At 42.6% G+C, this 25,403-nt stretch overlaps 1 protein-coding gene across 2 annotated transcripts in view; it reads right to left on the bottom strand.

Annotated features, from left to right (window-relative positions):
- Positions 1-25,403, bottom strand: part of SNX13 (sorting nexin 13) — a 153,379-nt gene that overhangs the window by 49,171 nt on the left and 78,805 nt on the right. For both annotated transcript variants that reach the window (XM_056519755.1, XM_056519756.1), the window contains exons 8-14: positions 23,314-23,402; positions 23,095-23,178; positions 20,991-21,129; positions 17,285-17,373; positions 13,072-13,171; positions 1,956-2,149; positions 1,439-1,543 (exon numbers count right to left, since the gene is read on the bottom strand). In XM_056519755.1, coding sequence (XP_056375730.1) covers positions 1,439-1,543; positions 1,956-2,149; positions 13,072-13,171; positions 17,285-17,373; positions 20,991-21,129; positions 23,095-23,178; positions 23,314-23,402 — 800 coding nt within the window. The remainder of the gene's footprint in view (positions 1-1,438; positions 1,544-1,955; positions 2,150-13,071; positions 13,172-17,284; positions 17,374-20,990; positions 21,130-23,094; positions 23,179-23,313; positions 23,403-25,403) is intronic.

Genomic DNA, 25,403 nt, shown 5'->3' with positions numbered 1-25,403 from the left:
AAAAATATTGTTTGTTTTTTTTCTCTGTCCTGTGGGGAAGGGGGGGGGGGGATTTATAAAGAAATGTATGTTTTATCAATGTCTTTGAGAAATATGTGATATTCATTTTATGTAAGTCATGAGTATAAATGAGACTTTTTTTTTTTAAGTCTGTTGCAGTATCATACATGTATTTGTATTTTGTACATAAGGGCAACTTTGTATTTTTTGCATGAAACAAAATATTCTTCTATGATTTCTAATATAATGTATTTATGTACAATATTCTTGGGAATAAAATATTTTTTTAAAAATGTTAACAAATATGCAAAATAAAATCTAAGAATTACAAAAAAATTACCAAAAATTCTTGAAAACACAAAATAAGTTACAGGATACAGATACGGAGGAACAGTTCTGTGACTCTTTTAAAGAAATAATATTTACTTATAGAGCCAACAAATGAATGTTGCTTATAAACATGTTACCTCTACTGATACTTCTACCACATATCAAGCCCAGGGCTTGTGGAAGAGATGCTGTGCAGACTCCACAGTGACCACTTTGCCCGAGCCGCCTCGGCTCGGGCAAAGTGGTCACTGTGGAGTCTGCACAGCATCTCTTCCAGCAAGGCAGATGGCAAATCGGACGCATGGGGTGTGTCTCGGGACTGTCGCATGGCTTCATGTCATTGCCGAGAGGTGGCTCGGTAGTATGGCAGGGCTACAGGAGATGGAAGTGGCCCAGACGACGGCCCCAAGTGAACCAACAGACTGTAAGCATAAAGAATAACTATGGCTATTTTGCTATATATTTAGCAGTGGCAGGGCAGTACTTATGGTGTTACTTTTTCTTTAAACAAGAGACTCTGCTTGCGGATTCTGCTGAAAGAACGAACATGTACATTCTTTTGAATCAATTTCCGCAGATGAATTTTCAGCTGCTAAAATTCCACAGTGTGAATGGGTCAGCGGAAGGTCCATTCACACTAATGTTTAGTTCCATGCAGCAAAATTCCAGAGCGCAATTCCAAGTGCAGAAATTCTGTAGTGTGACCATACCCTTAGAAGTGTAACCCAAGACATACTCCTTTATACATAGGAACTACTAAGTAACAAACCAGAGTGCCTCCAGCTGTTGCAAAACTTTGCAGCCTTTGGCTGTCCAGTTATGCTAGGCGTAGTACTTTTGCAACAGCTGGAGGCACCCTGGTTAGGAAACACTGAAGAAAAGTGTGCTTATCGCTTCCCCGTATGCTATAATTCCCACTACAAATTGGTTACAAAGATTTTAGGGACTAAAGTAAAAATCACCCCAATAAGTGTTAAACAGATCACTTACAAAACTGATGACCATTAACAATCTATTTGAAATCCTGTCTTTTATATGGTTTGTAGGCACATGCAGCCTGTGGTTCTTTGGATTTGTGTTTTAAAACATGACAATTTAAGACTCTTGCCTTTTTTTGGACCTCATCAAAGATCTCAGGCGTCGGATCTTCATTGTTTACCACTTCTTCGAGCTTTGCTAACAAATAATCGTCAATGTGAACTCTTGGTGATGCCTGGAAAACAAATCAATAACCTGAAATTCTGATAAGTTACTCCCCAAACAACCACCAGGAACTGGCGCCCATCCTTCAGACGAGCTGGTGGCACTTATGTCACCAGCAATTCTGAAGAAAAGATGGGGAACACTCATGACATGCACAAGAACATGCACATACAGTGTGTGCACTTTAGGCAGTAACACTATTTCGGGCATTGCCCTCTGTTACTTAAAGGGTCACATCTAACTTTAAATAGGTGGTGGAGCATTGTGATGAAAGTCATAAATAGCGACAAGAGGTAGATGAATAAGCATTCTCCAACTGCGAGGGTCGCAAATACACACACGCAATCATTCACTAAGGTGTTAAAGAAACAAGCTATTTTGCACATATTATCTATTCCTATATACGTTTGACATTGTAATACCTTTTCTGATAAGTACTGATCAAACACGCCAACTGCAGCCACCCTTAACAGCCCCTTAGTTTGACTGGCTTGGTGTTTTCCATCACGTTGTCGGCTCCGCAGCACCTCCAGCTGTTGCTGTGCAGTCACCCGGTACCCCTCTACTGTGAGCCAGAAGAAGAGGTGAGCTTGCCCCCCGGTCTGCTGCATAAAATCTAAACAAGAAAGCAGAAACACATTTATTTCTCATCAATAACAAAGGTGACCATTTTTACAAGGTATTAGACTTGTCCTGATATGTTCAAGAGAAGGCAAGAGAAAAAGGAGATTAAAAAAGGTACCAGAAGCCAATTAAAAACCCCTTACTAAAAGGGAACCAATTAATAAGTGTCTTTAGAAGAATTCCAGATGTCCTAAAAATATGTCTAGATTTTAAAAAATATGACATTTAGAAATGTATCTATATTTTTAGTTATATGTTTTTAATTACTGACAAGAGCCAGGAACAGAAATGTGTTCATTATTTCTAAGCTGTATTCTGAATATACCCGTATTTTTCGCCCTATAGGACGCTCCGGCATATAAGACGCAACTTTAAATGAGGAAAATCTAGAATACAATGTAGTGATCTTCAACCAGCGGACCTCCAGATGCTGCAAAACAACAACTCCCAGCATACCCGGACAGCCGTTGGCTGTCCGGGCATACCAGGAGTTGTAGTTTTGCAACATCTGGAGGTCCGCAGGTTGAAGATCACTGGTATAGGAGGTAGTACTCACGTGTCCCCGCCGCTCCGGACCGTCACCGCTGCCCTGGATGTCGCCTTCCATTGCTGTCGCCGCGTCCCCGGGGTGTCCCTGTCGCTCTGGAACATCTCTGCTGCCCGGTATCCTCGCTCTCCGTCGTCGCCATCACGTCGCTACGCACGCCGCTCCTATTGGATGACAGGGCGGCGTGCGCGACGACGTGATGACGATGAAGGAGAGCGCCGGCCATGCAGGGGATCCCGGCACAGAGCAGACACCGAGGAGGCAGGTAAGGTCCCTCCCGGGGCAGCCGGGTTAGTGTCAGCTTTGATCACCGCGTCTGAAGTGTTAATACAGGGTATCACCGTGATCGGTGATGTCCTGTATTAGCCGTGGGTCCCGGCCGTTGATGGCTGCAGGGACCGCCGCGATAGGTGTGTATTCACCGTATAAGACGCACCAACTTTTCCCCCCCAGTTTTGGGGAAGAAAAAGTGCGTCTTATACGGCAAAAAATACGGTACATTTTATTTCACTTTTATACATTATCAAGGGGAAGCCATATTGCATGTGTTTCTGATCTGATATCAGCATTAAGAGCAGCATTTAGTGCAGCTCTATGGCAGGGCTGGACTGGGACCATATAGAGGCTTAAGCATTTTAGACTAAGCAACCCACTTTGGCTGTGGGTGTTTCTACATGAGGGCAGAGCCACAAAGGGGAGGGGCCAAATGTTAATCATAGTTGGGTACAACAGTGTATATAACCTAAAATGTATTATTATATATACATGTATACACACAAAAACTGTTCTTGACCAAATCCTGTATACAGAGATTATTATTACAAATAAAACTAATATACAAGTAGGGATATTATCACCATTCATATTGCCATTATACTTTTAATTGACCAAATCCAGTATACTGAGACCAATATTACCAATAATACCAGTATACAAGGAGATATAGTATCACTATACATATTGGCTGGCTTCTGGGCAATTAATAGCATGGAGTCTGCTTTGTGCTGCAGCTCATGGTGACGTTAAACATGTGCTGGAGCGCAGAGGAAGGATGTTCAGCCTCTTCTGGCTGCCTGCTTAATGCGGGTGGTGACCAGAACGATTAACAGGGCAAGAAGCCAATGGATTTACATTCCATTGGATTCCATGGATTTACAGTCAAACAGCCGAGCGCTTCATTACAAAATAGAAGCACATCATTAAGATATGCTTTTTGTTAAATGTGTGCCGGACTGGACAGCCCTGCAGATGGCCCAGCCCACAGGTGTGCCCAATGGGCTCCAGGGACATAGGAAACAATAGTCTGGAGGGGACTCATCGACTTCTATGAAAAAATTTCCTAGGCATGCTCTGTGTGCAGAGGTCAGCATGCAGGTAGGGAAAGGAGGGAGCTGTCAGCTATCGTAAATGGTGGATCCTCTATTATTAATAAATCCCTGTAATAATGTCTGTGAGGACAATGAGTATAATGAGAAATGATCTCTAATTGTCAGCTCATTATGATGCTCAGAGACTGAAAGGAAAACTTAAATATTTCAGAATTCATTCAAAATTTAGGGACTAGAATGGAAATGAGAAAAACAATCAAAAAATCTTAAAAATATGTTTAACCTATAAACTTGATTTAAGCAATTCAGAATTTCTATGACACGGTCCCATTATGCAAAACAATCTTTTGTTCTGGTCGGATTGTAAAAGTACTGTTGTGGGAAAGGAAGCACGACAAAGCTACTAGTTTGTGTGACAAATGTTGTCCAGGACCTTTTCACACCACTTTCTTCTCTAAGTGCTGGAAATCCTATAAGGACATCATAAACTAAAGCACAGCAGACATGGTCAAACAAATTTACCCAGGACAACGCTTCACCACAGATATAGTCATGGCCATAAATGTTGGCACCCCTAAAATTTTTCTAGAAAATTAAGTATTTCTCACGGAAAAGGATTGCAGTAACACATGTTTTGCTGTACACATGTTTATTCCCTTTGTGTGTATTGGAGCTAAACCGAAAAAGGGAGGAAAAAAATGCTAATTGGACATAATGTCACACCAAACTCCAAAAATGGTCTGGACAAAATTATTGTCACCCCTTCAAAATTGAGGAAAAATAAGATGTTTCAAGCATGTTCAAACTCTTCAAACTTCAAACTCACCTGGGGCAAGTAACAGGTGTGGGCAATATAAAAATCCCACCTGAAAGCAGATAAAAAGGAGAGAAGTTCCCTTAGTCTTTGTGTGTCTGGGTGTGCCACACTAAGCATGGGCAACAGAAAGAAAAAAAGAGAACTGTCTGAGGACTTGAGGACCAAAATTGTAGAAAAATATCAACAATCTCAAGGTTACATACAAGTCCATCTCCAGAGATCTAGATTTGCCTTTGTCCACAGTGCGCAACATTATCAAGAAGTTTGCAACCCATGGCACTGTAGCTGATCTCCCTGGGCGTAGACGGAAGAGAAAATTTGATGAAAGGTGTCAACGCAGGATAGTCTGGATGGTGGATAAGCAGCCCCAAACAAGTTCCAAAGATATACAAGCTGTCCTGCAGGCTCAGTGAGCATCAGTGTCAGTGCAAACTATCTGTTGACATTTAAATGAAATGCTATGGCAGGAGACCCAGGAGGACCCCACTGCTGACACAGAGACATAAAAAGACAGGACTACATTTTGCCAAAATGAACTTGAGTATGCCAAAATCTTTCTGGGAAAACATCTTGTGGACAGATGAGACCAAGATAGAGCTTTTTGGTAAAGCACACCATTCTACTGTTTACTGAAAACGGAGTGAGGCTTACAAAGAACAGAACACAGTACCTACAGTGAAATATGGTGGAGGTTTAATGATGTTTTGGGGTTGTTTTGCTGCCTCTGGCACTGGATGCCTTGAATGTGTGCAAGTACCACGAAATCTGAGGATTACCAATGGATTTAGGGCCGAACTGTACAGCCCAGTGTTAGAAAGCTGGGTTTGTGTCCGAGATCTTTGGTCTTCCAGCAGGACAATGACCCCAAACATACATCAAAAAGCACCTAGAAATGGATGGCAACAAAGAGTTGGTGAGTTCTGAAGTGGCCAACAATGAGTCCAGATCTAAATCCCATTGAACAACTGTGGAGAGATCTTAAAATTGCTGTTGGGAAAAGGCACCCTTCCAATAAGAGAGACCTGGAGCAGTTTGCAAAGGAAGAGTGGTCCAACATTCCGGCTGAGAGGTGTAAGAAGCTTATTGATGGTTATAGGAAGCAACTGATTTTTTTCCCCAAAGGGCGTGCAACCGAATATAAAGTTATGGGTGCCAATAATTTTGTCCAGCCAGGCTTTTAGCGCTTGCAGGGGGGAGGTGACAGCTTCCGTCTCGCAACTTTAACCTTACCAGCGCCGCGGCCCGCAACTTAATTTAAAGCACAGAAAGCCTGCAACTCATTCATTTAAAGCGCCGTGGATTCAAATGAATGGGGGGGGGGGGGGGGAGATAAAGGGCAGTCCTCTAGGTGGCTTTTTCCCAAGAAAACAAAGTTTTCCCAAGTCCCCAGGTAACCCCAAAAAAGCCTAACCCACAATGATGTTTCGGGGTGGCTAGGAAGCAGACTGCAGAATTTCTTTCCAGAATGGGAGAAAATATCAAACTGCCGCTGGGTCCTCAGTACCATCAAAGAGGGCCTGCGGTTGGAATTCTCCAGTTTGCCTCCTCCCTGCCTGGGAGTGCAGGAATGCTTCTGTGTACTGGGAAAAAAGAATTCTAAGCTTCTTACATTCGTGCCCCTCAAACCTAATATCCTGTATGGTTTTAGGCTGTTTTTCTTCAGTAATATTCATGGCTAATTTGACATGTTTGATCAAATTGTCAGTCTCTTCAGCGGAAAAAAAAAGGTTTTCTTGAGGAGGCTTCATCCTCAGAAGAAGAGTTTTCTTCAGATTCAGATGAAGGTTCAATGGCACCCTCTTCCTCGGAACTTACATTTACCACTTGAGACGGAACAGAATCACCAGACATAGATACAGGCACAGATATCAGGGCTGCGACCGCACTTGGTTGTGCAATTTTGAGAGCCTCACTGATCTCTTTTTTTTTTTTTATCATGTCCTGCATGGACGTCAGAAAAGAGGATCTATCTGCTGCCATTATGTTAGCTACACACGCTTGACAGATAGACTTCTCATAATTAGGAGGCATCTTTCCTTTACAAGAGCTACACTCCTTATATTTAGACTTTTTTTAAATTTATTTATTTTTAGGCACATCACCTCCGTAAAAAAAAAAAAAAAAAAAAAACAGAGAAACCTGACTAAAATTAGAAACTCCAAAATGGAAAGAGCACACTCACTCAGGTATCCTGGAACTTTTTGCAGGTACTGTGGACGGAATCTTTGCCGAGTCCTCAGCTGAATCCCACTTGGGGTCCTCCTTGGAGCTCATGACCTTCTCCTTCAGGAACCGCTGCACACACTGGGGAATAGGCTGGCTAACTTCTGCTTGTGGAGCATGATGCTGGTACAGAGGGCCACCTAAATATTAACAGACAGCCCTCCGCACCTGATCCCGGCATCTGACATCATTTCCGCTGCACCAGACATCACTTCCGGGCTTCTTACTTCCGCACCAGGCCTCCCGGCCTGTGCGTGACGTCACTCCCGGCGCACAGTCCCCAGCATCCCACGTCACATCCTGCCTCCTCCTGGAATGTCTGTAGCAACCTGCAGAGGGACGCCGTAAACAGGGGGAGTTACCGGACCTTGACGCGCGACCACCGGCAGCCGAAGGACAGCCCTGGATTCCGCCCGCAGTCCACAGCACGCGACCAGCCGGAGCCGTCCAAGTAACAGGAGCAGGCAGTGAGGTCTTCCCCAGACTAGGGGAGCCTGCTAGGGAATAGAACCCTGAGACTACTACAGGGTGAATAGCTATTCCCTCAGCCTCAGTATCCAACTGGAACAGGAACTCCTGCCCTACTAGGCTTCCCAAGGACAGGAAACCACTGGAGGCTGGGGAGGAGGGACCCGCCTTTTATCGTCTAGGTTTCGTGTCTTTAGGGGCGGAGTCCCTCTCTCAGTTGGTGCTGTCATGGCGAAAGGGAAAACCTGTCACTGCAATCATTTTCTGTGAGAAATACTTCATTTTCTTGAAAAATTTCAGGGGTGCCAACATTTACAGCCATGACTGTAGCTATATGTTTAATATTATGATACCCCATGTCAGGGAAAATAATAAGCCTAATAATATGTTCCTATATAGATGCCCACACAAACCTAAAGACAACTGTTCTATATGAGACATGGCACAGTGAAGCAAATATAAGGCAGATGATGGAGGAAGAGCTGATATAATTCTAAATTGCTTTAGCTAATAGAAATTATATTGAGCTTTTTAGAATTGCTCCAATGGATTTATATTAAGCTAAAAACAAGTATATTTCTGTCATGGATAATCTGTGCTAAAGATAAGGACTAAAAATGTCTCAACGCACAAAAGATGACTTTGTAATGATGATCAGATCTGTGCAATAACCAGATTATAATAGCACTGGGGAAGTGAGAGCACATGAGAAACCAGTGACTGTATATTACTGACACAAGCCGATTTATTAAAGCAGTCAGTCCACTTTGTCTACCAATCCCAGTTTATTTTAATTCAGTTAGAGCATGGTTCCCCAGTTACCATTGTATTTTCCCCTGCACATACTATATGCACAGGCATTTGTTTTAAGCAACAAGCTATGGATCAGAATCCCCTCAAAATGCTGGACAAATTAACAAATATTTTGTCTTTTAAAATGCGAGGCATTACGCAATGGGTCTGTTGGGTGCTGTTTGTGTTTGGCTTAAAGGATAAGTCTCATGCTCAAAAACTTGCGCCCCCCCCCCCCCAGCGATCCCCTGTTTGGAGCCTCGGAACGCTAGAACAGGAGCGTGTCACGACCCCCGCCACGCCCCCTCCATATAGTTCTATGGGAAAGCCGTTCAGCAATCTTCGGCTCTTTCATAGAACTATATGGAGGGGGAGTGGCAGCCTCCTCTTCAGGCGGGGGTCGTGAAGCGCTCTTGTGCTAGCGCACGGGGGCTCCAAACAGGAGAACGCGGGGGGCCCCAGCGGTTGGATCCTGCGCGATCTAAAACTTTTTGAGCATGAGATTTGTCCTTTAAAGGAGATTGCTTCTATGCCAAACAATGGAATTTTTTTTTTATGTAAACCTAACCTAATGTTATCACTGCCTTTAAAACCCTATACATGTGTATTGTACTGTATTTAGTTTTGGAAAATCCTCAACAAATCTATAGGGTCTCAATGTGAAGTAATGACAACATAATTGATTCTGTAAAGATAAACAAAAGGCCTAGTATAGTTCCCAAGCCAAATAAACAGAATTGGGAAATTTAATTAAAACTTGTGCAGAGGAGTTGCCCATTGCAGCCAATCAGATCGCTTCAAAAGGCCTCTGAAAAAAACAAAGAAACAATCATCACTTTTCCTCCGCACAGGTTTTGATATAACCCCTCCAAGGGCTGCAATGTTTTAAATAAATCTAAGTCAAAGTTTAAGGTGTAAAAAGAAACATGTTTTACAATCGTTGTCACCAAAATATACTCCTCTAGGACAGAAGTGCCATTCATTTGTGTTCCACACGGTGCCACAGAAGTCTCAATCTGTCTGAGGACAAATTTGCCTATAGAAACCAATCAGGTCTCATTTTACAGTCTGCTCTGGTAAAAGGAAAGCTGAGCTGTGATCCTTGCGGTGGGCAAATCAGGCAGTTTTTGTCCTCAGAAAGATGAATACATTTGTGCCACATTGTTCAGAAAACACAGTGGGTGGGAAACTATCATTAGTAGTAGCACATATCTTTGCGCAACACAAAAACTGCGGCGCAAGTGTGCGGTTTTTCCATTATAGCAAGGGGAGCCGGAAGACTAGCTTAGTTCTCCAGGAGATGGAACCAGTGGTCCATATCCTCGTATATCAAAGACAGGGGTTAATGATAGGGCTTTAGTTGGCTCCTGCACCGTGCCATATCAGGGAGGAAAGGTTATTCCCATTCACGGACAATGTATTTCTAGTATTATCTCCATTGTATTTAAAGGTACGTTATAGACAAACAGACAGGCAGTTCATACTAGGACTTGTCTATGCGTATTTTGAGTGTGTTTGAGACTAATGTTGTAATTTCCTCATTCAGTCATCATGCTCACACGGAGTCGTTTTGGTTTTCATATTGTTTGACCTCGTTTTGGTCATGACAATCCGGGCAATGGTACATCGAGGGACTATATCACGTCTATACTTTATGTCATTAACACTGTTATCCTTATGTGCTATTATAACAAGAAAGTCCAATTGTAAACAATCTGTTAATTTGAAAATGTTTAATAAAAACTATTTAAAAAAAAAAGTGTGCTGTTTTTCCCAGCTGCTGTACAAAATTCATTTTGTTGCGCATGTCAATAAAATTTGTGCAAAAAAAATAAAGTAAATAAAAAGCTCATACAAAGCTTATACAACCTAAATACGGTTATTTATTTGGCATATTTTATTATTCATTACTACTTGTTATTTTTATTTTTTGTTGTTTGCTTTATCTTTTTGATTTATAATACCCAAAAAAGATCACCTTTAAGGAGATCTTAGAATTATTATTATAAAAGCTCATAAAAGCAGCGCTCTAAAGCCAACATTGTGTACAAAATACTGTACTAAAGTGAATTGATATACCATATTTATCGCTGTATAACACGCACTCTCATTTTAACAGGGAAATTTTAGTAAAAAAAAAAAAAAATGTTAAATAAATTATTTGGACTAAATGCCACATCATCCCCCCAACTTTTATTCCCCCTGCTCCTTAGTTTGGTCCCCCCCATGCCACATCATTACTTCCCCTTTATTAGCCCTGTGCCACATTAACCCCCCCCCCCCCGATCCTGTGTGCCTCATTTACTGTGACTCCCCCTTGCCTCATCATCCCTCTGTCTTATCACCCCCCCTTTCAATATTCCCCCATTTCATCATTACCCCCCCTTCATTATTCCCCCATCTCATCATCCCCATCTCTAATCATTCCCCCCTGTTTCATCACTACCCCCCTCTCATTATTCCCCCCTGTTTCATCACCCCCCCTTCTCCCCCTGCATTAAATATTTTTTATTTTCCATTACTTGGCCACGCTCCGGCAGGCGCAGGTCAGGCAGCTGGTCTTGCGGGCTGTGCGGCCAGTAAACATTGATGACTGACGTCTCATACTGGCTCCTCTGTATGGTGTCAGGGATGTCACTTTCTATTCTCTGCAGCCGCCGCTGGCGACTGTTCTAAGGTGGCTGGGCTGCTAAACTCTTAAAAAGCAGTCGACACTGCGGCCACACTGACCAGCGGCAGCTGCAGGGAATGACGAGTGACATCCCTGATGCCACGCAGAGGAGCCGGCACAGGACGTCACACATCCTGCTTCACTGACTGCGCAGCACGCAAGAACTGAGCTTGTCTGAGCACGGCCAGGTATGGAGAATGAAAAAATAACTAACAGAGCAGGGGAGAGGTGTCCGGGCCTGAAGAAGCCACCGCTGGTCACGGATTTAAAGTGGCCGCGGCCAGACTGCTGATCCTTAACAAGCAGCAGCTGATGCGGCACTTTAAATCAGTGACCAGCACGTTTATTGGTGTATAACAAGCAGGCAGGGTTTTTGCCTTAAATTTAAGTTTTAAAAGTGCGTATTAAACGCAGATAAATACGGTACCTTGTTTATGTGCTATAATGTTAACACTACATATCTGTCGTACTATACTATGTATCTTTATGCAATGAATCATTTTTTAGATAAAACTTGTTGAAGCTCATTCCAGTTGTACAAGGAAGCACATGACCCAAAAAAAAAAATTTAAATAAAAAGATGAAGCCAGCGTAAACAACTAAGATAGAGCAATATTCTGCAGGTACACACCAGTCGATAAATTCCCCCAGTGTGTACACTCTGCAGCAAACACATTCCTCTCGTTCTTGCTCTAGATTTAGAACTTGATGCAAATGGCTTGGTTCACAAAGGTGAGAATCTGTTCCACTGTTCCAGGAAGTGTAAAGAAAAACCTTGGGCTTTCATTTACTGTCACATACTGACAATAGAAATCATCAAGGTATTAGGCATTATGAAAATACATAACATAACAGCTCTAATGTCCCCTCCAAGCCATATACAATTATTTCATACAAGAACCTGAAAGGCATTGGAGTAGTACTGCAAGAAAACGTAAAGGCAACTGGTGCTGGGGATTTTTCAGCTTTGTAAAACTCAAAAAAAGTTCCCTTTTCACCAGAACACAACTACTACTCTACATTTTGTGGCAGTTCTTAGACGCAAAGACAGGGGTGAAAATATCTAAATGACTAAATAAATAAATGTATAAGTAAAAAAATAAAAAGTCCTTTTTTTTGTCAAATGTGGATCTAAAAAGTATAGTATGAAAAATCATGTGTGATTTAAGTTAGCAAGTCACAGATAGGCTACATTAATAAAATATTGGGAGGAGGGTGTATCCTCCCTTACAGGGGTATTCCCAACATCAAAAGTTCTCTCCTATCCACAAGGTAGCAGATAACAAGCTGATCAGTGTGCTCTGATTCAGAGAACAAAGGTTAATTTCCTATTCAATAAATGGCGCTGCAGTGTCTGTGCGGCCAGTGCTCAATTAAAGGGGTGATCCGGCTTTATACATCTTATCCCCTATCTAAAGAATAGGGAAAAATATGTATAATCGCAGGGGTCCCGCTGCTGGGGACCCCGCGATTTCGGTGCAGCCCCATGTATTCTGAATGCTGGGGGCTGCACTGAGATCGCTGGGGTCCCCAGCGGCTGGATCCCTGCGATCATACATCTTATTCCCTATCCTTTGGCTAGGGTAAAAGATGAATAAAGCTGGAATACCCCTTTAATTCTCAAAGGGGCTTCCAAAACTGTAGAGTGCTAAGAATGAATGGAAAGGTCATCAATCTCCGGAGGCCTTCAAAGAACGAATGTAGTGTGCACCATTTTTTGGAAGGACAACTTTCCTCAATTCTTAGGATCAATGGAAGTCCTTGTGGTTTGACTCTAAACAATCAAGTTGTAATGTGGATGGGGGTAACTTTTAATCTTGGGATAATTCCTTTAGGATAATCAGAGTAAGGAACTTAAGGGGGACCTGTGGCCAAACAAAATAAATTGATATTTTACTGTCATTGAATAATTTAGGGTGCTCTGATCACACTCCTTGTTACAGTTTTTTTTCTATACATCCTTCTGACATTAAAACCGTAATTTTTGGTGGGTTGGCCACAGGTCCTCTTTAAGTAGCCGCTCTTGTTTTGATAGAGGAGCAAAATAATATGAATGTTTTTCACTCACCCATAAAAAACTGTAGTGCAACATTGTGTACAAGGATTTTGTCCAGTGGGACTGTGCAAAGTTTTCCAAAGTTTGCAGCCAACTTCAAAGTATCAATTTCCTGTAAAAGATATGCAAAATGGCATTATGCTTCCAAGATATTTAGAAAAACATCAGAAAGACTGTGCCTAGATTGGTGTGCAGCAGAAATGGCTTAAAGGGGTGTTTGAAGATCATATATAAGTTACCAAAGAAGGAAATGTGATAAAAAAGCAAAAGGTACCATAACCTGATAAATCCCACACTGCTTCTAGTTTACTAGGCTGTAGCGATGACCTGCTTGAGTGATCACTGTCTCTTGCTGTACACCGCAGATGCCAATGACTGGTTGCAGCAGTCATGTGGGTATACGACTCAAGTATAGCCCTCAGATATCTTTGTGAATCTCATAGACTTTGTCTAGAATGGCAGCACACGTGAATGACCAGCTGCCCATTCAAACTGGGACCACAGGACCCCCATTGTCCTGATTAATGTGGATCCCAGTAGTCAGACCCCCCAGAAATCAGACACATATCACTTATGTGGATAGTAAAAGCCTGTTGATCTTTCACTGGTGAGAGCTTCAGTAATAGGCACAACACACGTTTAGCTGAGCTTCTGTACCTATGTAGGATAAGCCCATGCGCTTAGGATTTTTTTTTTTTGTTATGCAAACACAGTGAATTTCTACCATAAAAATTGTGCATCCTCAGCAAATTCTGTATTTGTTAGGCTGGGTTCACACCACGTTTTTGCAATACAGTTCCCATATATGTTTTCAATTCAAAAACCGTACAGAACCGTAATGAAAACCGTATGTATTGACTCTCCATTGAAAATTGTATGCACAAAGATGCATCCGGTTGTGTCTGTTTTGTAACCTGTACGGCTTTCTCAGTTTTTTTTCCCGTACCCAAACCTGTAGACTACCATGGTTTTTGGTCCGGGTGAAAAACCGTATTGAAACGTATACATTTTTTTTTTTAACATGGGAGTCCATGGGAACCGTGCAGAACTGTATGTGCGTACGGTTCCATCCGGTTTTCACCAAATGGCTTTTAACTTCGCACAGTTTTTTTTTCTTGAATTTCAATCAAACAAGTGTAACTTTATTCATAATAAAGTGAAAAGTAAAAAATATACACAGATTAAAATTTGTACATATGATACATTTTGATACATTTTAGTCAGGTTTTGAGGAATCCGTTTTTTATCAAAAACCTGATATAAGAACTGTATTGCAAAAACATGGTGTGAACCCAGCCTTAGCGTGCATGCACACCACGTTTTCATTATACGGGTGCCGGATCCGGCTGGGGGAGGGGAAAACCGTGCACTCCCGCACCGGCGCTGAAATACATTAACTTTAATGAGCCAACCGGAGTATACTACGTTATGAGGTCTGGTCAGAAAACCGGATACGGGTAAAAAATGAGCCGACCGGAGTAAAACGGTGACTCCGGTCGGCTCATTAAAGTCAATGGATTTCAGTGCCGGTCCGGCTGGGTTACGGGAGCGCACGGTTTTCCCTTCCCCAGCCGGATCCGGCACACGTATAGTGAAAACATGGTGTGCATGCACCCTTACATATGGCGTTCAAATTCTGTTACATAAACAAAACATATCACTTTATTATCAAAATAGTTTTTCTTTATATATCATATGTAAATAAGAGGGACCATGGGTACTACAAATATATAATAGGTCACATACAAAGGTAGTAAATGGTAGTATCCAATGAGATTTTTGTATACATTGTGGATTCACCACAGATTTTACTCCTATACATTGAATGGGTGAAAATAGTGATGAAAATCCATCACAAAAATTGGCATGCTACCAATCTTAAAATCCGCATTACTTGTCAATTTCCGTGCAAAAAGTAAGTTAATAAGAGTAGTAAAATCTCACCCACATGCCTGGTACCGTCATCAGTTGCAGCTTTACCTGCACAAATCCATAGGTAAAATCTGCAGTGAATCCATCCATTCACATGTACAATATCCTGCGCTTATTTAATGCAAAGGATATGTTAACTAAATGCTGTGATCAGTCGTTTAGTTTACATTCAAATCTGCAACTTTACATCCTATGCAACAAATATGTGCAGGATACAGTACCTATGAACACATCCTAAAGGAGATACACCACTCACAGAAGCTTCATAACTCCCTTACTGTGCAGACAGTCGGGGGTCCGGGTTGTCGGACATATCGATTAAGAAATAAATGGACTGTCTTAAGAGCATCAATGCTTAAGTCTTGGAAAATCCCTTTAACATTGAATTCACTGCCACAAAAACCCATATACAGGAGATGCATGTTTCCTCCAAAAGCCAGGGGAGAACATAAGTGTACGGAGAGTTCCAGTTACATCTCAGCACCTAGAATTTCAAAGTAAGCAGTGTCCACAAGGGCTACATTTCACAATGCTTACATAATTGTCATGGAATGTTATGTTAATGTGTTCTTAAAAGGGAGAGTTATCTTGTAATGTCTAGGCCAACTCTTTGGAGACACATTTATTTATAAACCTTGACTTATTATCTGGTATTGCCATGGAAACAATCTAATAATCATGTTAAGTGGTGACCATAACGATAACAATAAAAAGGAGTCTAATAAGAGCAGCACATCGCGGGAAACATCTGGTTCTGAGTCACACCGAGTGAACGGGATATGGAAAACTGTCAGTGTGAATGTGCCCGATTTAAAAGGCATTTTCCAGGACTGAAAAACAGGGTCTCCTTTTTTTTTTCTCCCAGAAACATCATCATGTCTGTCCATGAGGTGTAACTTATGGCAATGATCTGCAGTACCCCACACGGTCAATAGACAAGAGGAGCTATTTGGTTTTTTTGCAAAAAAAGAAGAGCTATGTTTTTGTAATCCTGGAAAAGTAGATTTTTCTGTGTTTGCATTTCAGGATCCACAATTTATAAGGTAGAGATTGGCGTTTTCTGTAATCTTGACCGCTGCGGCAGGGTAATGACTGACAATAAGGGAAACCCCTTCCACCCATGGATAATCAGGTGAGCACAACCCTCATGCCTCTATGACTACTATGACATACCGTATATACTCGAGAATAAGCAGAGTTTTTCATGCTGAAAACGCCCCCCTCGGCTTATACTTGAGTAAACTCTCCGCCTGTCAATCCCTTCATCAGTGGTCTTCAACCTGCGGACCATCAGATATTGCTAAACTACAACTCCCAGCAATCCCGGACAGCCATCGGCTGTCCGGGCATGCTGGGTGTTGTAGTTTTGAAACCTCTGGAGGTCCGCAGGTTGAAGACCACTGCGGCCTTCGTCATCATCCAGCCCCCCCCCCTCGGTGGGAAGGAAGGGTGAGCTGGTCGGGGCCATCTATGCTGAAGGGACCATCCAGTGGGGATGGTTAGTGGTTGCGGACTGTCCATTTTCACCGGGGGGGGGGCTCTTCTCCGCGCTTCGAGGCCGGCCCCGGAGTAGTGACGTTGCCTTGACGATGACGCACAGGGACGTTCATGCACAACATTCCTGTGCGTCGTCGTCAAGGCAACGTCACTAGCCTGGGCCTGAAACGCGGAGAAGAGCCCCCCCCCCGGTGAAAATGGACAGCCCACAACGACTAACCATCCCCATCTGACGGTCCATGCAGCATAGATGGCCCGGACCAGCTCACCCTAACTTCCCGCCGAGGGGAGTACAAAACAAATGGGGGGGGGGGGGGCTAGATGATGACGAAGGCAGCAGTGGTCTTCAACTTGCGGACCTCCAGAGGTGTCAAAACTACAACTCCCAGCATGCCCGGGCATGCTGGAAATTGTAGTTTTGCAACATCTGGAGGTCCGCAGGTTGAAGACCACTGATGAAGGGATTGACAGGCGGTGATGATGAGGGGGGGGGATGATGACGGGGGTCTGGATGATTACATGGGGGGATGATGTATTTCCCATCCTAGGCTTATAGTCGAGTCAATAACTTTTCCTGGGTTTTTGGGGTAAAATTAGGGGCCTCAGCTTCTATTCGGGTCGGCTTATACTCGAGTATATACGGTAAATGGATTGCGGTGGCTGCCAATTGCTAGCTCCCGGTGTTCTCCATTTACAGCATATGTCCCCAAGGGGTTAAAGAGATAAACTCCCTAAATAGCAGAGTATCACAAAAACAAGAGACATAAGGTAAAACTAAGTCAATATATAAACTTACTTTTCCAGACTGCAATCTCTGTATTCGTGTTTCACATACTTTCTTTACAAACAGTAAACTGTTTATCTGGTTTTTTATAGTGTTGATGTCTATAAGACAAAAGTACAATATGGATGTTTCCAAGGCCGGTAGAGTCTCACACTACAAAACACACATTCAACATTCAAGGCTGCTTTCATTGGATCATAAATGCATAATTAGAAAATTCAAAAACAACAGATTTGGAATCTTTCATTTCTTTGTTATAAAAAGAAAAAGGCAAGGCTGAACATCTTTGCTTATCCAGTTTGGAGTAAATCTCACTGCTATGGTGACCACTAGTAGAAAAATGTCACGCAATTCACATCAGAATTTGAGTCAATGTGTTTTTATGTCACAGTTTTTGATGTGGCTAAGCCTTTAATGGTACTAATTCCCGTTTTGGATCTCCGACATGTTTCCCCCCCACAAATATGTGAGACAATACAAGCCACAGTTCGCATTGTGCACTGCATTGCATATTCCCATTGACAACCATGAGACATGTCTTGCACATATTTTTCAGCATGTATTTTCGGATTGCCAAAATGACCACAGACAAAAAAAATATATAAAAACACTGTGTGAACTCGGTCCAAGAAGTAAAGCACAAGCAATACCCACAAGGAAAGACCAACATAAATAAAAAATGATGTCAAGTAACAAAGGTCATGAGTGAACATGGACATGACTATTGCATATAATCGACTTTACATAAAAAACTAAACAAACGGGTTGTAGTTCTGGTCTAATAGAGATAAAAATAGCTCATGCAAAGTATTACTGAGTAGCTTTATTGACGTCATGACATAATTCACTGACTGTTTAATCTTGTGAGGAACACTTAATACTTATCTAAAGAGGATCTGTCAGATCTCCTGACTCATCTGCTTTTGTAATTACTTGTATATTCCCTGTGCAATAGAAATGCTGGAGCTATTGTTTTTTTTCTTTTAGAACTTTGTTACTCTATTATTACTCCTGTAAATAGACAACAAGAGGTTACCATTCCAATTGTCAAGGGGGTGTGTTTCTACATATTCTGGGAAGCTGTCTCACACCATCTTATCCACTTTGCTTTCCCTTAAAGCGTTACTGACATTAAGACATGTCAAAAGTGGATTGCACCGGGTCTCCCTGCTGAGGCCTGCTGCGGTCGTGAGTTATAAGCCAGTGAAGTGGGCGGCTTCCCTGGCTGATCACACATGATCAAAGTGAGACCTGATGCGGGAAACAACAGTAACGCTATTAAAGTCAGTGTTTCGCTCCAACTAAGAGTCTTAGGACATAGATGGGAATGTAAGCAGAGGAAAAACTCTCTCCAGAAGGAAAGAATACCTACCGTATATACTCGAGTATAAGCAGAGTTTTTCAGCACAATTTTTCATGCTGAAAACGCCCCCCTCAGCTTATACTCCAGTGAACTCTCCGCCTGTCAATCCCTTCATCAGTGGTCTTCAACCTGCGGACCTCCAGATGTTGCAAAACTACAACTCCCAGCATGTTCGGACAGCCATCGGCTGTCCAGGCATGCTGAGTGTTGTAGTTTTGAAACCTCTGGAGGTCCGCAGGTTGAAGACCACTGCGGCCTTCGTCATCATCCAGCCCCCCCCCCCCCCCCCTCCTTTTGTTTTGTACTCACCTCCCCTCGGCGGGAAGTTAGGGTGAGCTGGTCTGGGCCGTTCTGGGCTGTCCATTTTCACCGGGGGGGCATCTTCTCCACGCTTCCGGCCCGGCCCCGGAGAAGTGATGTTGCCTTGGCGACGACGCACAGGGACATTGCGCATGAACGTCCCTGTGCGTCGTCGTCAAGGCAACGTCACTACTCCGGGCCCGAAGCGCGGAGAAGAAGCCCCCCCCGGTAAAAATGGACAGCCCGAAACGACTAACCATCCTCACCGGACGGTCCATGCAGCATAGATGGCCCGGACCAGCTCACCCTAACTTCCCGCCGAGGGGAGGTGAGCACAAAACAAAAGGGGGGGGGGGGGGGCTGGATGATGACGAAGGCCGCAGTGGTCTTCAACCTGCAGACCTCCAGAGGTTTCAAAACTACAACACCCAGCATGCTGGGAGTTGTAGTTTTGCAACATCTGGAGGTCCGCAGGTTGAAGACCACTGATGAAGGGATTGACCGGCGGTGATGATGATGGGGGGGGATGATGACGGGGGTCTGGATGATGACAGGGGGGGGATGATGTATTTCCCACCCTAGGCTTATAGTTGAGTCAATAACTTTTCCTGGGTTTTTGGGGGGGAAATTAGGGGCCTCGGCTTATATTCGGGTCGGCTTATACTCGAGTATATACGGTATCTGCAGACAGCTGTTTTGGCTTTATTGCCCCACTTCAGTAAAGAGCAGGGTACTGGCTGGCTATGTAGAGGCCTATCCTTGTTAGACCAGAAGGGTACTGGTGAAGGGCAATAAGATCTGAAAATAAAATTGGAATGCTTAATTCCCCCCTCAAGGAGTTCCTATATATTAAATATATATAGAAAAGAGAGAAGATAGCTTGGAAGGAAAATTCCTTCTTTTCTCTATATATGTAACATATAGAAAAACCTTAAGGGTACCTTAGTTCAATTTAGTTCCTTCTCATTTAAAGGGGTACTCCACCCCTAAACATGTTATTCCCTATCCAAAGGATAGGGAATAATATCTATGATCGCAGGATGTCAAGCCGCTGGGACCCCCCCCGGGATCTCCCGGCCGGCACCCAGGCGTTCTAAACATTTATGTTTAGAAGGCCGGCTTCAGGCTTCCATGGTCATGACATCACACCATGCCCCCTCCATTCATGTCTATAGGAGGGGGAGTGATGGCTGTGAAGCAGAATGCCCCCTCTAATAGACATGAAACCCGAAGCATTGACATGAAGCCCCAATCCGGCCCAATCGGCCGGACCACGGGATCAGACATCCTTTGGATAGGGGATAACATGTCTAGGGGGCAATGTACCCCTTTAAGCAATGGGTAAAGGCTTTTTGTAAAGAAAAAAAAAAATCCTCAAGCTCCTAGACATAGGATGAGCTGCACATATTTACTAACCCATTGAATATAGTAGCCTACCACAAAAAGGTGGAAGTAAGGAGCCAGCTTTCTTCCGTTTGGAAAATAACTAAGGCTTCTTTCAAAAAGTTAGGACACGGCAGAGTGACGGCCGTCGGGGGAATAGCGGGAGAAAAAATACTGCTTGGGCCGTCTTTTTTTTCTCCCGATACAAAATAACGGCGCCTGAAGGAACCCATTATAGTAAATGGGATCCATCGGGACCCATTATTGCCCATTGTGCCCCGTCCCCAATAACAGCAGTTAAAGGCTGAAGAAAAAAAAGAAAGAACCACCGTTTAAGGACGGAGCACAATGGCAGTGTGACAGTAGCCTGATTTGCATACCTTTTTCCCAGAAAGCATTGCTTGCCTAATAGACTCCCTACACTAGCTTTGTGGTCCACACAAGTAGGCACACTAACCCCCACAGACTTTATACTGCAATTTTGCAAAGTATTGTGTAAAGTACGCCTTAAGGCAGTGTTTCCAAACCAGGGTGCCTCCAGCTGTTGCAAAACTACAACTCCAAGCATGCCGGGAGTTGTAGTTTTGCAACAATTGGAGGCACCCTGATTGGAAAACACTGGTGCAACTGAACAATATTATATCCAAATGTCAGCTCTGCTCTGCTACTTACCATCTCCCACGGTATCTAATGAACGGAGATACTGTAATTCTTCAGCAGCTTTGTCCCTCACAGCTTCCAACTCTCCAATATTGTCACTTAACTTAATGACATTCATGAAGGCCTCATAATTGCAATTAGAATCACGAATCTTGAAAAAAAAAATGATATTATTATTTTATAATCTCTGTTACAAAGTTACATTTCTATTAGCATCTGCAGTTCAGTTAGGAAAACAATGAAAATTGCATTTAGAATGGCTACTGAGACTCAAGTACTGCATAAGGAAACTTCACAAAAAATGCTTATTATCACTGGGCAGAAATCGATAGGGTGCTTTTTTCTATTTATTAATTATCCTGTAATCAGAGTCACCTGCGCTACCTGTCTGTTCTGACAGGTTTTGCTTAATTTTTTCATTTTTATTAAAAATTTAGCTTAGGTTTTCTTCTACAGCCTCTACATGGGTGTACTGTTTTCAATCTACATTTGTACACAGCCTATATGATTCTCTCTAGCTTGAGTTAACTATCCTCCAAGGTTCCTTGAACTATAGCACTTCAGGTTGTGTGTTCTATGCGTGAAAATGGGACAAAGCAGCACAGACAGGTAATAGAAGCATATTACACAGTAATATAACTTGGCATCGTGGACTCAAATGGAGATAAAAAATTCCTGGAATACCGCTTTTAGGGCGACATGTACATGGTTTGTATGTTTTCTATATGTTGGATAAGTTTCCTAACATATTCCAAAATCATACTGGTAAGACAATTGGCTTTCTATGGAATAGGTGTGCATTTGTGGTGAGTAATAGGGAAACTACATTGTGAGCCCCAATCAGGACAGGGACTGATGTGAGTGATGATGACAACATTAAATGTCTAAATAAAAAATACAACTGTTTATTATTCTTAAATGTCTATGGACGATGACACTTTTTGCGCACAATACATGTAAATATTCTACCGTTCTCCACATACATGACAGGCATCTATGACAAATATTTCACCTATAATAAGGGACAATATAGTTAAAAGCACCATAACAAATCAGTGTCAAACTAAAATGCTTATATCAGCTCAGGTTGCGCCACATACCAATCCACAGAAAAATTTGACCAGAATTTCATGACAAGTTTTTTTTTTTTTTTATTTTTTTTTTTTAAGTGTACCCCGTCATATCTTGTCAGAAAAATAAATAAATAAATAAATAAATAAAGTTATACGTTACTCATTACCTAATCCTGACCATGTGTGTCTATTTTTTATGCCTCTATCAACCATATTTATTATAAAAATCCCTCTTTTCATTAGCTCACAGTGTTAGTAATCCTTTCAGGGGAAGGGGGCGTGTCCCTCCCTTGTGGTGGTGGGAGGTGCTTGGTGTGTCTGCTCAAGCAGCCTTGTCCATGAGTCATCACTTGACCATGACTCGTGGACAAGCCTGATGATGCAGCAAGACTGTTTAGTGTCCAAGTAGGTATGGGGACCCCTAGTGGTGGGATTTTCAGGAGTGGTTACTTTATGAAAGGAGTTCTGTAGTGAAACAAAACTTATCCCCTATTCAAAGGATAGGGGATAAGTTACAGATCGTGCTCTCCCTCACCCGCAATCTCCTAAACAGGACACCAGCATTCTGCTGAAAGCGGGCGTGCTGACCCCCGCACAGAGCGGCGGTCGGACACACCCCCTTCATGTATCCCATAGAGATACATGGAGGGGGCCTGTTGGCCACGGCTTCTTGCTGGGGTCGTAACGGCCGCTTCTGGCAGACTGCTGGGGTCCTGTTCAGGAGATCGCTGGGGGTCCCAGCGGTCGGACCCCCCTGCGATCTATAACTTCTCCCCTATCCTTTGGATAGGGGATAAGTTATGCTTCACTGCACTATCCTTTAAATATTCAAAACGTTTTCAACAACCATATCACAAAAAGGTCTTTGACAGTGCCCGTTTAAATCCCCTACAGGGAACGTTCTCATTGCCTGGTTGCCCTCTGTGGGTTTGAGCCACTGCTTAAAGCCACAGAGGCAAACTCTCTGACAACCAGGTGTTTGAACGTACCCTTAAAAGCACAAGTTATTATATAAATATTTCCAATGTTACAGCAGAGCTCACCATCCAAATGATATACTGATTAATATAATCAGGATCACTGAGCTGGTTTATTAAAGGAAGAAGAATTCCTCGTGAAAGGATTTCCTAAAAGAAAAAGCAGAAAAATATATAGTGAATGGTCCATCAATAGCTGAATAAAACATCTGATAACGTATCAGGACAGAAGTGATACAGATATAATATTTGGTTAATAAAAATAAACGCAACTTATGTTCTCACCCTCACAAAGTATCGCATGATCTTGTTCTGGAAGTCTCCAGGAGGTAGCAATAAATACAGTAAAACTTCACATAAATCCTTCAGGAACCCTGGAAACGCATACAAAGTAATGATCAGTACTGTGGAGGGAGCCTCTGAGTCGTAGTGGACTCTAAGTCGCAGTGTTTCCCAAGCAGGGTGCCTCCAGCTGTTGCAAAACTACAATGCTCAGCATGCCCAGAAATCCAACGGCTGTCCGGGCATGCTGGGAGTTGTAGTTTTGCAACAGTGGGGGGCACCCTGGTTAGGAAACATTGCCCTAAGGCGTATTTTACACAATTGTTTACGGTGCTTTTATTCTATACTTCTAAGCCTATGGTTTTGTCTAGAAAAGTTGCAAATTTTTACAACTTTTTGCCGTTTTACACTGGCAATGCCACTTCAAAGCAAGTAGGTGTGGCTTAGTGTTAAAGGGGGCATGGTCACTGTGCACGGCAAGTTTTCAACAATATAGCACAGAGGGCTAACGTATATTGCAAACGAAATCTACACCAGCTCAGGGCTAGCGAAGATTGTAAAGCAGTGTATCAGATTGCCGCTGCCATGCCAGATTCATATAGAGGCGTGCGTTTCTTAATAAATCAGCTGAATCCAATGGCTGCAGGATTTTACTAAACACCAGAGTGGAAGAAGCTGGTCTTGGTAAATTTGTGCCTTAGTACTTTCTCATATAAAAAGTACACAAAAAAGTACAAACCTACAGAAAGAGAGATTGCGAGGGTCCTAGAAGTCACCCCCCCCCCCCCACGATCTGGCACTTATTCCCCCCCCCCATGCTGGATAGAGGATATCTTTTTGACCCCTTGCCGCAAATGGACGTTCATTAACGTCCATCTGTGGGTCCTGAGGTATGATGTACACTCAGAAGGTGAGCGCACATCATACCGGGTTGCTATAGGCAACCAGGACCCACGACTAATGCCGGACATTGCCGATTGGGCTGATGTCCAGCATTAACCCTTCAGATGCGGCAATCAAACTTGATCGCCGTGTCTAAAACCAAAGTAAACATTGCCGATTAACTCAGTGGTGCTGTTCGGGAAGCAGTGGTGAAATCGCAGCATACCGAACAGCTCGCAGGACGTGAGGAGGATCCCTACCTGCCTTCTCACTGTCCGATCGCTGAATGACTGCTCCGTGCCCGAGATCCAGGCAGGAGCAGTCGAGCAGCGATAACACTGATCAATGCCATGCTATGGCATGGCAGTGATCAGTGTAGGAAATCAGTGTGTGCAATGTTATAGTCCCCTATGGGGGGCTATAACATTGCAAACAAAAAAAGTGAATATAAAGTGTTAATAAATGTGATTTAACCCCTTTCCTAATAAAAGTTTGAATCACCCCCCTTTTCCCATAAAATAAAAAACAAACAACAGTGTAAATAAAAATAAACATATGTGGTATCACCGCGTGCGTAAATGTCCAAACTATAAAATATATTGTTAACTAAACTGCACGGTCAATGGCGTACACGTAAAAAAAATATCCAATTCCAAAATAGCGTATTTTTGGTCAAAAAGTCTGATCAAAACAAAAATGGTACAGATAAAAACTTCAGATCACTGCACAAAAAATGAGCCCTCATACATCCCCATATGCGTAAAAATAAAAAAGTTATAGGGGTCAGAAGATGACATTTTTCAATGTATTAATTTTGGTGCATGAAGTTATAATATTTTTTTTGTAAAATAAAGTCAAACCTATATAAATTGGGTATCCTTGTGACCGTATGGACCTACTTAATAAATATAAGGTGCAATTTATACCAAAAACTGCACTGCGTAGAAACGGAAGCCGCTAAAAATTACGAAATGGCTTTTTTTTTCCCACAAATAATTTTCTTTCTGGTTTGGCCCTAGATTTTGTAGTGAAATTATTAAAGGGGTACTCCTGTGGAAAACATTTTTTTAAATCAACTGCTGCCAGAAAGTTAAACAGATTTGTAAATTACTTCTATTAAAAAAAGCGTTACCCTTCCAGTACTTTTTAGCAGCAGTATTCTACAGAGGAAATTCTTTTCTTTTTGAATTTCTTTTTTGTCTCGTCCACAG

This window comes from Hyla sarda, chromosome 5, assembly GCF_029499605.1.
Source record: "Hyla sarda isolate aHylSar1 chromosome 5, aHylSar1.hap1, whole genome shotgun sequence".
NCBI classification, from domain to species: Eukaryota; Metazoa; Chordata; class Amphibia; order Anura; family Hylidae; genus Hyla; species Hyla sarda.
The sequence above is the reverse complement of the archived record's forward strand: the minus strand, read 5'-3'. Positions and strand labels throughout refer to the sequence as shown.